This window comes from Muntiacus reevesi, chromosome X, assembly GCF_963930625.1.
Source record: "Muntiacus reevesi chromosome X, mMunRee1.1, whole genome shotgun sequence".
Classification (NCBI taxonomy): Eukaryota; Metazoa; Chordata; class Mammalia; order Artiodactyla; family Cervidae; genus Muntiacus; species Muntiacus reevesi.
In genome coordinates this window covers 98083192-98099453 of record NC_089271.1, presented here as the reverse complement: position 1 = coordinate 98099453, position 16262 = coordinate 98083192, and the positions used below count along the sequence as shown (strand labels likewise).

Sequence of the window (16262 nt, the reverse complement as noted above, 5' to 3'; positions counted from 1 at the left end):
GCTTTTCCACCTGATGGGCCCCAAATGCAGGAGCGTCAGAGTCGCCGGCTCCAAGGTCTCAATCCCTTGAAACACTGGTCCTCGCCTCCTTCCCCTTCCACGGTGCCGGCCCTGGCTCTGGGACCATCACACCTCAGTGTGACCCCAGTCGGTGAACACTTCCAGTTCCCGGATCTCTGTCCTGGGGACCCAGAAGCGTGCAGCCCTGTCAGAAGGTACATTCAGACAGAGCAAATTTCCTCACTCCCTTCACCGCGAAAAACAAAACTCTTGGGCACACGGTCTTCCAAAAGACACGCACATTTTGAATTTTTTTTCTTTTTCTTTCTTTTTTTCTTTTTTTACCGAGAGAAAACACTACCCATCGGGTGCCCGGCTGAGGACGCGCGTTCAGCCCTCCGGCAGCGACGCTCCGCCCCTCCCCCAGGCCGGCCCCGCCCCTGTCTGTGCCTGGCGGGGGCGCGACTGCGGAGGCCTCAAGGGGCGGGGAGCCGGGCGGTGCGCCGGCTGCGGGCGGAGACTGGAGCGCGCGCCTTTTTTGTGCGGCTTCTGGCACCTGCCGGATTGGTTCGACCAGCGCGACCGTCGGAGTGGGCGGAGCCAGCGGGCGCGGGGCTGGGTGCCCAGACGCAGCCTGGAGCGGCTGCAGACGGAGCGCACCTTGCAGCCGCCGGGCGCGTCCTGAGGCTCCGGGTCGGGCACTAGCCCGGCATCTGGACTCCGGTCCGACCCCTGCGCCCCCTGCTCCCTAAACTCTCGCTGCAGTCTCCTTAGAGGCGACTCCTTGCAACCCCCCAGCTCCCTCTCGCCCCACACTGTCCTCGCTCGCTCCGTCCCATTCCCTGGCGGCGGCGGCGGACCGCAGCCTCTCGCGCCTTCCAAAGCTCCGGAGTGCGCAGCCATGAGCATCCGAGGGATGCTGCGAGCCGCTGTGCTTCTGCTGCTCATCAGAACCTGGCTCGCGGAGGGCAGCGACCTCAGTTCCACCCCGAAATTCCACTTAGAGCTCTCCTCCACCGTGCCCGAAGTCGTCTTGAACCTCTTCGACTGGTAAGCGGGAGCCGCCAGGTGGGGCATGGCGGCGACAGGAGAGGACCGGCGGCAGCCTCGGACCTCTTGGACGGAGCGGGCTGGGGAAGAGTTGGACCCGGGCTCGCCGATCCCTGGCGCGCCGGCCCAGCCTCCAGATCCCTGGAGGGTGGTGGGCTGAGAGTAGGGGCGACCGTTCGAGATAGAACCTCGGTGCTTCAGCCCACCTGTTAACTGCAGCCCCAGGAGTTGGGGGGAAGGATGCCCTCCCTCCGAGGTCTGCAATCCATCCCCAGGGACCAAGCCCCTGGCAGCTTTTCCCAGTCACGCCCTTTGGCACTTGTAGAATTGAGGGTGGGAGTACAGGGTGATGGGAAATTCACAAAACTGTGGAGACACCTGTTTGAGTTCGGATTTTTTTCTCTATTCCCTGAGGCGCGTGCATGTATTCGTGAATGCGTGTGTTGAGCAGTGAGGGACCTTTTCCGATGCCGCAGACAGAAATTATTGACTCAACCTCATCTGAGCCCAGACAGTGCGATTGGTGGCTGTATAACATGTATAACATGTATAACATGGTGTGGCCTGAGATGGGTGCAATTTTGTAGTGACTCCAATTAAACATTTGAAGATTTGGTGTTTGATTTCAAGTTTGTTTGGGTCTGCAAATACCTGAAGAGATGTTAAACAGTCAGCCTTTACGTGGAGATCTCATGGAAATGTGTGTTTGTGATGGCCACAGATCCTGAGCGCTAGCATATGGCTAGTGCGTGTGGTCCTTAACACACAGAAATGCGTTGCTTTAATTTGGAACTCATTCATGTGCACACTTTGAAATTTTCTCATTAAAGATAATTGAGATTTTTTTTAAAAGATGATTGAGAATAATTTTTCAAATGGCAAACCAGAAAAGAACATGTATGAGGAAAAAGGAGGTGGGGGATATTTGGGCAAGGTTCCAGCAGAAAGCTCTGCAATGTCCTCAACTCAAGATACCAGATTGCGCTAGTGAACACACACACACACACACACACACACACACACACAAGATCTGCAGGGGCTGACTTCTATAGTCACTGTGTGAAAGATACTAAGAGTTATAGTGATGCCAGGGCATCTCATTCACCAGCCCCTTTGGGGGAAAAGAGACCCCAGTGAAAGACTATGTGAATTGAAAGGGTGCATCAGAGACTTCTGGAAAGGCCAGCTCTCTGGGTCCACTTACATGTGCTCACCCAAAACACGTCTAGGCTGGAAACACACGCTTAGCCAAAGAGATGCCTGCTCCAAAAATGCATGTGTTTTTGAGGATGGCTCTGAAACCCAAGGATCAGAAATGGTTTGATTGACGAGTCTCATAAATCTTTGCTACATGAGCAAGGCTCTGCCTGTGCCATATGTCACATGCCAAGTCTTGGAAACAGAGGTACACAAGAACAAAATTCACATAGACGTGATAGCAAAATGCCGGCCCCAGCCTAGGTAAGGGAAATGTAAGTGAGGTGGAGGATGCAGGCTGGTGGGCTCAGTTCATGAAGGTACTGAAGGGGTAAGGTGCATCCAGACCGATGGTAAGGTGGGGCTCCTTACGGGGCTTGAGGTAATAGGTTTCTGTGAGCACTCACTCCTGCCCACACCCTCTCCTCTCCACTTCCCCTACAGTTCCCCCCCCCCATCCCCCCAATTCTGCCTGGTAACAAGAAGCCAGTCTTTATGCCCCACCCTTTGGATAAAGGCTGTGGAGGGGGAGGGGGAAAGAAGAGTCTGCGTCACTGCTGTGCTTCTGGCTGACTCACTGGAGGAAGGGAAGGGAGCAGGGAGACATGCGTACATGTATGATGCACATGTCTGCATCAGTGACTGCACGTGTCTGCATGTGTGCAGGTGGAAAGAAGGCCCTGGTGAGTTGATGCCCGGGGTGCTGTTTGCTGTTTGTTTTCTGAGAAGTGGTGCAGCATTCACTAATGACCAATACCTACCAATGACTTCTCTGTTTCAGCAAAAATTGTGCAAATGAAGCTACGGTTCACAAGATTTTGGACAGGGTGCTGTCGAACTATGATGGCCGTCTGAGGCCCAATTTTGGAGGTAAGACACGTCCAGGTACTAGAGCTGAGACACAGAAAGCCAGCCTCACCCAGTGAGCTGACCAGGGGCACTCCTCTGGACTGGGCCCTTCTGCCTCTGCAGACCCCACTTCCTGATCCTCCAGAGACCCCAGCAGAGCATTCCCAGGCCACAAGTCCCAGACCTGTGTCTCTTCTGCCGGCATTTCCCCCACTTCTCTGCCCCCTCCACACTCCTGTACAGTGGCCTGAGCCTGAAGCACATTGCCTGGGCTGCAGAAGCACTCGTCACCCCAGGTGTGCTTCACCGGCTGGAGTTTTCTGCTCCATCTGTGGGGAGGACACATGTTCCACTTGTGCACACAGTCTCTGAACCCTGGGCACTTACCCCCATTCAGCTAGTTGAAAACTAAGAGCATGGTCTTCTCTGCCTACTTTACTTCATACACCTGGGCCCCAGGTTCTGCTGCCTCTGCTCAGCCTCCCCAAGCCTTCAGCTCCCACCAAGTTCAGTTTATTGCACACACTGCAGTCAGCGTGATCTTTATGACTCCCACCTGATTACCTTAGGAACTTCTGATAGACTTATCTGCTAAGTAAAATCTACACACCTCAGATCTCAAGCACAGAGATGAGAAATGACAAAGAAACTGAAGTAACAAACTCCAGGAAATCGATACATCAATTTCTCCTGTTGTTGTTGCCTAGCCCCTCACCCCACCCCACCCCGCCCCTGGCTTTGGAAAGGGAGACGGGCCATCTCACAGCACAAAGTGACAGGCACCTACCTGGACCGCTCGGAATAAGAATAGCATTCTCTGGCTGAGGGGATGCCCAGGAAACCTAGACCAAGGACAAACAAGAGGAGGGGTGCCTTAAATAGACATTAGTCACATTTTGGCTGAAAGGAAACCAGGAAAGAGCTAAAAAGCAAGGTGGCTAAGTCAGAGAAAGCACTTCCATTCCTGCAGGTGGTAGAAGTAGACGCCCACTCTAAAGGGTTAATGGATGCTAGTGTTCACATTAGAACATTTGTATGCACAGAAGTCTTCTGAATACACAATGCCTCTGCCCTCAAGGCCACACAGCTGTTAGCAATTGCCTTTGTGGTAGACCACTAGAGGCTCTGTGATCTGCCTAGGAGCCACCTTGAAGACCATGTTGGTTGCCCGGCGCCCGAAGGTTTGGGGGCGGGGCACTTGACTGGTATCCTCTGCTGCTTTGCTTCCTTCAAGTGTGAGGGCAGAAGGCGGTGCAGCCCTTGGATCCAAGGTGAGTGTACAATAGGGGCTGGGAAGTTGGAGTGGATAGGACAGAAGGCAAGTGCTAGGGCACAGTCAGTACCCCACTGGACCAGTTGCACCAAGCAACGAATGTCAGGTGTCAAGGGTGTAGCTGTTGCATTTTTTTCCCTCCATTCATCATTCTCATGTTTTTCAGCAAAGGCTGACCAGCAGCCATTCAAGTACATCAAGCACATTCTCCCCACTGCTTCAGGTTGCCATCTCTGCAGGCACACAGGGCCAGGGGGAGGGAGCAGAGGGAACAGAGCAAGGACCAATCTCTGGGGGTTGTCAGGTGCTCCTGACCCACAGATCTCCAAGGCACCTCACCGCCATATTTTGAGCTAACCTGGATTTGTTTACACCTGATGTCTAACCTCCTGGATTACAGTAAGCTTCATGGACATGCAGACCTGGGGAGTCTGATAGAAGCTCGGCCCCCAGTTTGGCCAAAGAGTAGATGAAGGCGGGAGGACAAGGATAAGGCAGAACCTTCTAGCATTTAGACAGAGGGAGGCACTACAGGCTCCACGTCTGGGGCTCTTTTATGGGAGGGAGGGGGCAATCATGGGAGAGCAAGGCCAGGGGGGTTAGGGATGGGGGTAACCGAGCACTCCTACTGTACACAGAGTCAGATTCTGAAGTTAAGTAGAGTTTCAGGGCTTCGCACACTGGCACATATGCACAGACATGACCCAACTGTGGTTAGCTTCAAATGGGAGATGTTACTTCCTTGAGAAGAGAAGGAAGATGAAGAGGAGGCATAGGAGGGGCCAGAGAAAGTTAACAAAGCTGCTTCTTTCTGAGCAAGAGAAGTGGGGCTCCGTAGTGCTGCAGAAGCAGGTCCCTAACAGCTTGTCACTTGGCATGACATAGGTGTGGAGCAAAGGGTCAATGGACCACCTTCATCACTCCTTCAGTTACCTCCTCTTCCTCTGGTACTCTGATGGATGCTAGGGAGGAAGTAGAGTTGGGGTTGCAAAGTTTACAAGAGGAATGGGAGTGGTTATCCCCCCTCCCACTTTTTCTGCCTTCTTGAGTCCATCAGGAGGGACAACGGTGGGATATGGGGCTGAGACTATCACCCCAAAGACAGCATTTAGACACCTTACTTGTTCCCCTCTGTTATGCTTGTAGGGGTGTGGTATCTTAGTTAGGCTCTCATTATGACCACTGCTAGCACATAAGGTGTTCCCTCTATGTGGATAAATTAGAAAAAGATCTCAGGTCCTCTTCAGGTCACACTCCTGGGCCAGGACTCATGGCTTGCTGAGGGGAATGTGGATTGCACGTTCCCACTTGCTCCTTTAACTGGGAGCCTTTGGACAAAGCAGAGCCCTGGTACTTTAGGGTTCAGATCCCTAGGACTCTGCTGTAAAGGATGGGATTGCCTGAGTGATACAGAGTGGTCCAGGATTACAGGTTTGACACTAGAGTGAGATAGCCAAGGGGATGGCTCCCCCGCCCTTCTGGGGCTTGTTGCCTGCCTAACACAGTTTTCATCCTTCTCTAACGGCATGCAGAGAGCCTGAAAGGCTATAATAAAGAAAAACTGCCTTTCTAGAAACCCCTATCACTACAAGCACTTTGCCAGAGATCATTCACAATAGCTCTGAATGCTGGAATTGGTTATGCCCTCACACGGAGTCCCATTTACTTCTCAGGTGCCATTCATACATGGATTCCCAGTGCACTTTGTAGTTTAGTTTCTAGGCAGTCAGCCTGCAGTGAAGCCAGCAGGTTGAATTGGAAGCCTTACGCCTGTTTCCATAACAGCAGTGCGATATAATACACATAGAATAATGGTTCAGCTGTAGGGCCGGGTGAAGGGAGTCCTGAGTCAATGAGAAAACAATAAAAATGTTTTTTCTACAGTACTTTATTATTTATGACATTTGCACATCCATTATCACATTGGGATGGGCAGTGCTAACACCTAGTCCTGAAAAAGAAAGCCAGGAGGGAGAAACATGCACACACATGCACACACACATGCACAGATTCAATCACGGTTACATATTAATACACACAAACACCCTCACATATGTACTCATTCACATGAACATACTCAAATTCACTCATTCACTCACACATAGACACATATTCACACATGGTTTGACATTCACATACATGAAGACACTCACATTCACACGTGCTCACACACAAACATGTCCATATTTTTACAAACTCACAAACACCTTCATACATGAACGTGCTAACACATTCACTCATAGGTGTATAGTGACACACTAACATAGATGAATATGCTCATGGGTTCAATTGCACACCAACATAGTTGCACATTCACTCACACACAAACACAGTCACAAACATTCACACATTCAACCATACTCACTTGGACATGTTCAAATGTTTTCTCAAGCACATCAACATGCATACATAAACTCACACTTACACACTCATAAGTGTGATGAGTGTGAGTGTAGAAGCATAATCACTTATCACACTTTTCACTTGCATATGAACAAAGTCACATGCACAAATGTATTCACATATATACACAATGAGCATGCTCACTCACACTCACACATACAGTCACATACCCATAACACAACTTACATTCCCAAACACAACTTTTCACACACAAACATAATCATACAGTCACTCACATGTGGACATGCTCACAAATATATTAACAAGTGAACAGGCTCATACAAACAACCTACATAGTCACTCCCACATGATATATGCAAATACACACATGTGCTGACACATTCATTCACGCAGAAATGTGCTCACACGTTCACTCACACACAAACATGCTCACAAACAACATTCATGAATTCACTCACACATGAATATATTCATGCATTAACATGCTCACATATACAAACACACCCACAAATTAACTCACACACAAACAAGCTCACAAACACACCCATGTTCACACATTGCCTTGTACATTAACAAGCTCACATACATTCACAGTCACACATGCTCTCATACATGAATACACAAACATTCACTTGCACAGGAACATACTTATAATTCACTCCCACACAGCATTGCTACATACATGCACGTGTTCACATATTTATTCCCACACAACACATTCAAGTACACAAATACACTCATGCATTTTTCTCACACACAGGCATGCTCACATACACTCATGTGCACACTGGCACATTCATCTGCACATGAATACATGCACAGATTTACTCACATCTGCGAACATGATCCCATCCACCCATGCAGAGCTCACACATTCACTTTTCATTCACACGAAGACACACATTCACTCACACATAGACACATTCACATGAACTCACACAAATATGCTCATGCACAGCATATATCTTGTTTTGGGTCTTATTGTTCTTGAGTTTTTATCCAGAAAGCATTTAGAAAAAGAGTGTTTCATCCCCTTATTTTTTCTTTATTTTGGCCCGACCCTTTCTTTTCAGCACATTGTGAGCCAGGCCCTTCTCTAAGTGCTTGGCTTGCATTAACTATGAGCTAAGTACTATCATTATCCCCATTCTGAGGCTCAGAGAGGTTAGGTAACTTTTTCAAGATCACACAGCTAGTAAGTGCCAAAATGAGGTTCAAACTCAGGCAGTTTTTTACCCTTTTTCCTACCTTGAATGTAGCAGTGTCTTCCTGTATTGTAGGTGCCCCTGTGCCAGTGGGAGTGTCTATCTACGTCTCCAGTATTGAACAGATCTCAGAAGTGACAATGGTAAGTGTGCCAGCTCCAGCCTTGGGGCTGGGGACCAGGTACATGAGACAAGGAGCAGGGTCATAAACCAACTCCTGTTGTTATGACCTGCAGCAGAGCCCACATGGAGGAACATAATAGGTTTCAGAAACTACAACCACCTGAAATAAAAAATAAATCCAGATGTATTATAGATCTAAAAGTGAAAGACCTGTGAAGCTTTTAAAATATAAGATATTGTTTTAGTGTCTTTGGGATAGGTAAGGAGTTTTTTAAAAAAGACACAGAAAACACAAAAATAAATACTGCTAACTTCAACTATAATAATATTCTCTTTAGCCAAAACTTTCGCACTTCAGTTTTGTAAAAGAAAGAAACAAAACCAGTATGAAAAGTTTGAAAGGAAAACTCAGGTTGGACTATGATATTTGCAACACAAATGACTGATATTGAAAATACACATAATTCCTGTGAATTAATAAGAATATTTTAAAACAATAGAAAAATGATCAGAAAATGCAAACAGAAACTTCACTTTTGTGAAGAAATCCAAGTAGCAGATAAACTTATGAAATGATATTTGACTTTATTATTAATCAGTGAAATGCAAAATAAGACCACAGTGAGAGCCCATTACATACCTGCTGCACCAGCAAAAAGTCAAAAGTCAGACAAAACCAATGTTGGCAAGGCAGGAGCACTGGGAACACTCATCTGCACTTAGTGGGGATATAAACTGGAACTTTGGCTTCATAGTTGTTATTTCATTGTGGTTTTAGTATGTATGGTGTCATCGCATAGTAATATACATAGTATATTCATATAAGGCAATATTATCCAGCAATACAAGTGAATGAAATTTAATTATCAACATCAAGCTGAACAAACACACAAGCACAATGTTGAGCGAAAGAAGCAAGGTCTGAACACAGAGAGTGTGATTTCTTTCAGAAAAGAAATTTAAATAAGTCCAAGTAAGCAATACATTCCTTAGAAATGTATAGGCAATAAAACTTAGCAAAACATGGAGAAAAAATGTAAAAAGCAAAATTATTACCATTAAAAGTTAAGATAATGCATTACTGCTGGGAGATGTGGGAAATATGTTCTGCAGGGGATACACTGAAGCTTGAAAGTTATTGGGAACATTGTATTTCTTAACCTGAATTGTAATTATATGGAGCTCATTTTATTATCCCTAACATTGAACATTCTTACATGTTTCATTACTTGTCTATATTTAGGATAAACTTCATATACCTGCAGGCATGCACACACACACACACAAACTCGGAGGACCGAAAGCTGAACAACCCCACTTACAACTGGGATTTACCTTTCTTTCCTCAGGACTATACCATTACGATGTTTTTTCATCAGACCTGGAAAGATCCACGTTTAGCGTATCATGAGACCAACCTTAACTTGACCCTGGACTATCGGCTGCTTGAGAAGTTGTGGGTCCCTGACTGCTACTTTCTAAATAGCAAGGAGGCTTTTGTTCATGATGCAACTGTGGAAAATCGCGTGTTTCAGCTTCACCCAGATGGAACAGTGCGGTATGGCATCCGGTGAGTTCCCCAGGGACCTGGGGATCACCCTGGCAGGACTGATCTCTGCCTTTGGTCATATATTATGCAGCATCCAGGGGGCCCAGGGGTGCACAGTTGTGCATCTACTGCCTATGGCTTAGTACAAACAGAATGTATGCACCCTGGAACGCCTCGTTGGTCTATTTGTAACATGATAGATGGTCACCAAAGCCCTCCTCACAGCCTCATCTCTTACAAACCATCTTGTAAGACAAGTATAAGAGATAAATTTATCTCAGAAAATTTCTCCAACAGGTAGCTACTAGGGTATAGCTCTTTCACACACACACACAGACATACAAACCACCTACTGTACAAAATGGAAGTCACTTTAAGAGTTGAAAGAGACAAGTGTGGCACCTGGGAAGAGCAGGACAGAGAGGGGTCCAGAGGCTCCCAGCTGGGGCTGCAGAAAGCTTTTGTAAAATCCTCTTCCCCACTGGTCCCTTTTCTCATGGCCCCAGGTCTTCCAAGATCCCTCCTCAGATTCTTCTCTAGGACTTCCCACATGGCAATTGAAATTTTACTCCATAGCTAACCTCAGAGATATTAATCCCTCCTGCCCATTTACAGTCACTGGCATTTGCTAAGCCCTAGTACACTTGGGCTTCCCTAGTGGCTCAGAGGTTAAAGCGCCTGTCTGCAATGTGGTAGACCTGGATTTGATCCCTGGGTCGGGAAGATTCCCTAGAGAAGGAAATGGCAACCCACTCCAGTATTCTTGCCTGGAGAATCCCATGGACAGAGGAGCCTGGTGGGCTACAGTCCATGGGGTCGCAAAGAGTCGGATATGACTGAGCGACTTCACTTTCACTTTTTCACTTTAGTACACTCATAAGCAGATGCACAGAGATGGATGTGCTGCAGGGGCAGTACTCATGGCCAAAGGTGTGTCTGGATCGCTGCTTACATCAGTGTGTGCACACCACATACATCAGATCTAGTGCTTCAGCTGCTTCAGTGTCGTGGTTTCCTCTTAACAGCCTTGCTGCTGCTTCAGCCAGAAAGTTCCCTTTCTGACTCTGCATTCAGTTTCCTCCAGGGTCCTTCCCATTCTGACACCCCAAGGTTTCCTGACATGTCATACATCTGTTCTCATCTGTATTAGTCCTACACCACTTTTTGGTTTCTTTGTCACATACAGATTTCCTCTCTCCTCCTTACACAACTCATCTTTACTGCAACTCATCTTTCCTCTGAAGGGAAGGAAGGGAGGGGAAGAGAAAGAAGGAAACAAGACGGGAAGAGGAGAACCCAGCTTTAACATAGGCAGTGTGGGCTAGTCCTTGGGATGCCTCTCCCCACTCCACCCCTGCACTTTTCTCAGGAACAGTTACTCGCCTGGGCTGCACTCACCTTCCCCTTCCTTTTGCTTTTGCTTGCAGGCTCACCACCACAGCAGCTTGTTCCATGAACCTGGAAAAATTCCCTCTGGACAAGCAGACCTGCAAACTGGAGGTGGAGAGCTGTACGTTTGTCTCCCATGGCCCCTTCTTTCCTTCCTGGTGTGGGGACATGAGGAAACCAAAGGTGCACTTGACAGTGAGAGAGACTGCATATGTCCCCTACTCCCTCCCTGCCCTTTTCTCTCCTAGGTAGATAGATAGACAGACAGATGGACAGACAGGGGTGTGTGTGTGTATATATATATATATAATGTTTAGTATTATATTTATACTTATATTTATATATAATATAAATATTTATATATTTATATATAATATTTATATTATTATATATTTGTTATTATATTTTATATATTTATATTTATATATTATATATTTATGATTGTATTATATTCATTATTATATTTATTATTTATTTTATATATATATATATTTATATATATGGCATCTGGGAGAAGGCATCCTTCAGGATGGAAATAGTCCCATACGGGAATGTGCCATGCCCTGGGGAATTTGTGCATAAGCTCATGGCACATCTGTCTACTCTGCTTTCCTTCCTGGATAAGAAACTGAAAGTTCTCTTTTCATGTGCCCCGCTGCCCCAAGGTCAGACCCACAAAACTGCAAACTGCGGGTTCCGACTATCCTTTGGTTTTCACAAACTCCTCTGGTATGAAAGTCACCTGTGCCTGCTTCCTTTGACTCTGCTCACTTCGCCCCTGTAGATGGCTACACAGTTGACGACATCCTGCTCTACTGGGAAGGCAGTGGGAATGCCGTCCAGGGGACAGAGAAGCTTCACATCCCTCAGTTCAGCTTCCTGGGAAAGACGATCAGTACCAAAGAGGTGTTTTTCTACACAGGTGGGTCTGACCCCCTCCTTCTCTCCTGTCTCTTGTCCTTTTGTATGCTAGGGAACTCCTGGTGACCTCTGCCTTTGACCTCTAGAATCTCTTCTACCTTCTTTCTATTCCCTTCTTGTTCTGGACAGCTTGCAAAACCCTCTTCAGGAAGTCCCAGAGGCTTACCTTCTGCTAGTGAGGAAATGAGTGCAGCAGTACTTGGCCGGGTTTAACACTCCACGGGCCCCCTTTCGGGGCCAGCTGCTCCATCTGTGGCACCTTTGAAATATCTCCTCTCTCTCCCATTTCAGCTTCAGTTGACATGGAGCAACTGAGGAAGGAAGGAAGAGATAGCAGACTTGCTCTGCTACATGGGCCTGCTAATATGTGCCATTGTCACTGGCCTTAAGGCAGCAAAAGGGGTCAGGTTTGCAGACTGCCCAGGCTGGGATAACAGAGGCTGAAGTGGCCACTGGTTTCCCCTCAGCCATCCTGTACTTCACCCTGAAAATCCCCTCAGCCCTGCCACCCTAATACCAGTCTGTCTCCTGGCCAGGTTCCTATGTGCGCCTGATCCTGAGGTTCCTGGTCAAGAGGGAAGTCACCAGTTACCTTGTGCAGATCTACTGGCCCAGCGTCCTCACCACTGTTGTTTCTTGGATATCATTTTGGATGAACTATGAATCTTCTGCAGCCAGGGTGACAGTCGGTAAGCCTGTCCCCATCTCAGGGAAGAACTTGGCTCATCTTGCTCAGAAAAAAGTTGAGAGTAATGAGCAGTGTTTGACTGCACAGGCAAGGGAACAAGATGGGGCCTGACTAACAGGCATTTGTACAGGTGCCCAGCCAACCCCCAGCAGAGAGACCAACATTGGAGACAGATGCAAAAAACATCAGGGTTGGGATCTTGATATTTTGGGTCCAAACTATCAGAATTTCTATTTGCTGGATACATAAATGAATGGATAAGTCACAAATTTACATTAGAAATGGAACACAAGAAACACTGATTAAGAAGCATATCAAAATGCCTGTGAAGCAGCAGAGGGCTTCTAGATAAACTGCCCTTGACAAAGGCTGAGATACACACAGTCAGAGTCCAGAGGAAGAAATGACCTGGGTCTTCTTGGCTATAACTGCAGTAGGAAAGTACTGCTCAACCTGGATTTTGAAGACTTCTAGGAGGCAGAAACATAAGTCCCAGCATTCCCTGGAAGAGGAACTAGCTTGATTACAGGTAAAAGGTAAATTGCAGGGTATTTAGGGCTTCCCTGGTAGCTCAGTTGGTAAAGAATCTACCTGCAATGCAGGAGACCCCAGTTCGATTCCTGGGTCGGGAAGATCCACTGGAGAAGGGATAGACTAGCCACTCCAGTAGTCTTCGGCTTTCCTTGTGGCTCAGCTGGTAAAGAATCTGCCCACAATGTGGAAGACCTGGATTTGATCCCTGGGTTGGAAAGATCCCCTGGAGAAGGGAAAGGCTACCCACTCCAGTATTCTGGTCTGGAAAATTCCATGGACTGTATAGTCCATGGGGTCGCAAAGAGTCGGATATGACTGAGCAACTTTCACACTTTCACCTGGGGCACAAACTGGGGAAGTGGGGAGAGTATCAGGAAGAAAGCCTGGGCTGACTTGGGAATAACTTCAAATTCCACTTTAAGCAGTTGGAACTTCATGTCTAAACAACGGGGAGCATCGAAGACTTCTGAGCAGTACCAGGGAGGGGCCTAAGCTCCCAAATATATTTGGTCCCACTCTTCAGAATGCCTGTCTATCCCAGACCCTGGTCTCCTTTCTCCTTCACCATCTTTGGGGCAGACTTTTTAGCCTTCTTCTTTAGGAGCACACAGTACACTAAACCTTTATATTTGTGTAATATTTTAGTGCTCACCAAACCTTCTGAGGGATGGATTACAGGAAAGCCTATATACTAGGATGCAAAAAAGGGAAGAAGCATCATAGGGTAAAATGGGGCTAGATGTGTAACTCACTATGAACCATGGCTAGAGATTCTTGACTTGATCCTAAAAGCAAAAGTCACTGAACTGTTGAAGTACAGGCTCGGCCTAAAGATGGGGGTGAAGAAGCTAAAAGGGCAATTGAGCCAAGGTCCTAAGCCAGGAAAGCCTAAAGGCCTTTTGCTAAGGGCCCTCTTGACCTCAGAGATGGCCTTTGCTCCCTTCCAGTGGGATGTGGACTTGATGGCTTGTGCAGGAACTTCAGCCTCCTGAGGGAACTAACTGTGCCGTGTTGTTTATAGGTTTGACTTCGATGCTCATCCTGAACTCCATCAACTCACATCTGCGGGATAAATTCCCCCAATTTTCCTGTATCAAGGCCATTGATATCTATATGGTCGTATGCTTCTTCTTTGTGTTCTTGTCCTTGGTGGAGTATGTCTACATCAACTACCTTTTCTACAACCGAAGAGGATCCCGGCATTCTCAGAGGCAACTCAGAAGAGCCCTAAGAGTCATGGAGCGCTACCGCTACCAAGAGGCAGAGCAGGTTTGGCTTTTTGAATGACAATCCACTTTCCTTGAGCACCTCTTAAACCTAAGATTAGCACTTGAACCTTTTGAATTTCTTAGCTCCTTTCATCTTCACACCACACACAAACACACACACACACACACACCAGATAAGACAGAAGTAGAACAATATATCATCACTCCTTTATAGGTTGAGTCATTTTCCAAGGTCACAAGGCTAACAAGTGGCAGAGATAGACTTCCCCCAGACCTTTGGGCTTCAGATCTGGTCTACTCAGCATGCTTCAAAGAGTAGGCCATGGAGCCAGAAAGAAAGGGAACACAGGGAAGCTGCAAGGAAGAAACACCAGAGAGGCTGACCTACCTCTCCTTCCTTTGCTCTTCTGACTCCAAAAGCCATGCTGAGTCTTTTGCTGCTGGCAGTGTGTTAGTGTCCCTGCTTCACAGGGAACCCACCCCCACCTGCCTGAGGAGGTCTTGCCTCTACCCACTATGCAGCACTCCAGAGTGGGCAGCAACAGCCCTGGATGCTAACAGCCTTGTATATTCTAACAGGCTCTTGGTCCTGTTTCTCAGCACCATGCGCACAAGAGACAACGGGGAGAAGAGGCAGTTTACCCGGTGGACGAGCCCATCAATCATGCTGACGAGGAAAGCCCTCCCTCTCCTCCCTCCCCAACAGTGGTTGTTCATACAGCATTCAATGACCAGGTTCACCTAGAAGATGAAACTGACTCTCCTCCCTCCAGCCCACGGTGGGCCGGCCTAGCAACCCCAGAAAGTCTTGGCTCTTTGGCCTCCCTCACAAAGGAGGCACCATTGGCCTCCTCAGAAAGCCTCAGTTCGCTGTCCTCTCTCTCTGATGGGGCCTCTCTGGCCACCACAGAAAGCCTGAGTGATCTCCCGTCCACCTCAGAGCAGGTGGTGCACCACGACGAAATTCGAGTTAATGGCATTGATGTTGATAATAGTGTTGTTCCCACTGAAATCCACAACCATCCTGAGGCCCATGACTGTGCTGAGACCCATGACCCAGAAGAAGATCCTGAAGAGAGCTCTGACTCCAATGAGAGTGAAGATGATGGCCCCAGCAGGAGGCGTCTGCTTGTCCATGGCCAGAGGCGTGTACAAGAAGCAACCTATGAGCTTCAGGAGATCTGTAACACCCTTCGTGATATCCATAGCTTACCTGATGATGTCACAGTTGAGAGCGGCTACCTTGACCTTGAGAAGCAACTCAAGCGTAAAGTTGACAGTACCCGAATCCTCTATAGTGATGATTCTATGGACTTTGATGGAGACAAGGAGAACAACTCAGAGTCTGATGACAGTTTCCCCCCAAGCCCTGGCTGCTCCTTCAGTAAAGGGTTCTCTTCCGATCTCTTTCACCCTGACTACATCCCTAAGGTTGACCGATGCTCCCGGCTCCTCTTCCCTCTTGCCTTCGTGGTGTTCAACATTGTGTACTGGGTGTATCATATCTATTAGCTCCCTAGTGTCCCCAAGTGGCAGGGACACTGTGCTGTGCTCCTTTCGTAGTTCCTTTTTGTTCCATTTTGCCTTCTTTTCTGTCTTCATTTTACTTTATAGTTATTGGGCACTTGAGTCTATTCCACCTTTTTCTTTATAAACATGATGTGGGGAGTAGTTGAAAAGGATGTATACTGGCCAGAAGGGAAGGGATTGAGAAGGAGTTTGAGGTAAAGAACACTGAATTTCCTTTCCTTCTGAAGACTATCATGTTGTCAATGACTTCTAACACCTAATTAAGACAGAAAAGCCACATGGAAATGTTTACAGGACAGAGAGGAGCCAAGTTGGAGGACAAGAAGGATCCGAGCCCTGTGTACAAAAACATTTCTGGGGA

At 47.4% G+C, this 16262-nt stretch overlaps 1 protein-coding gene across 1 annotated transcript; it reads left to right on the top strand.

Moving 5' to 3' along the window:
* The first annotated feature begins 901 nt into the window (after positions 1 to 901).
* GABRQ (gamma-aminobutyric acid type A receptor subunit theta) lies at positions 902 to 15883 on the top strand. The gene is made up of 9 exons (XM_065917002.1): positions 902 to 1050; positions 3029 to 3117; positions 8014 to 8081; positions 9411 to 9631; positions 11038 to 11120; positions 11784 to 11921; positions 12457 to 12609; positions 14164 to 14401; positions 15076 to 15883. The coding sequence occupies exons 1-9, from the start codon at positions 902 to 904 to the stop codon at positions 15881 to 15883; spliced, it is 1947 nt and encodes a 648-aa protein (XP_065773074.1).
* Positions 15884 to 16262: the final 379 nt, after the last annotated feature.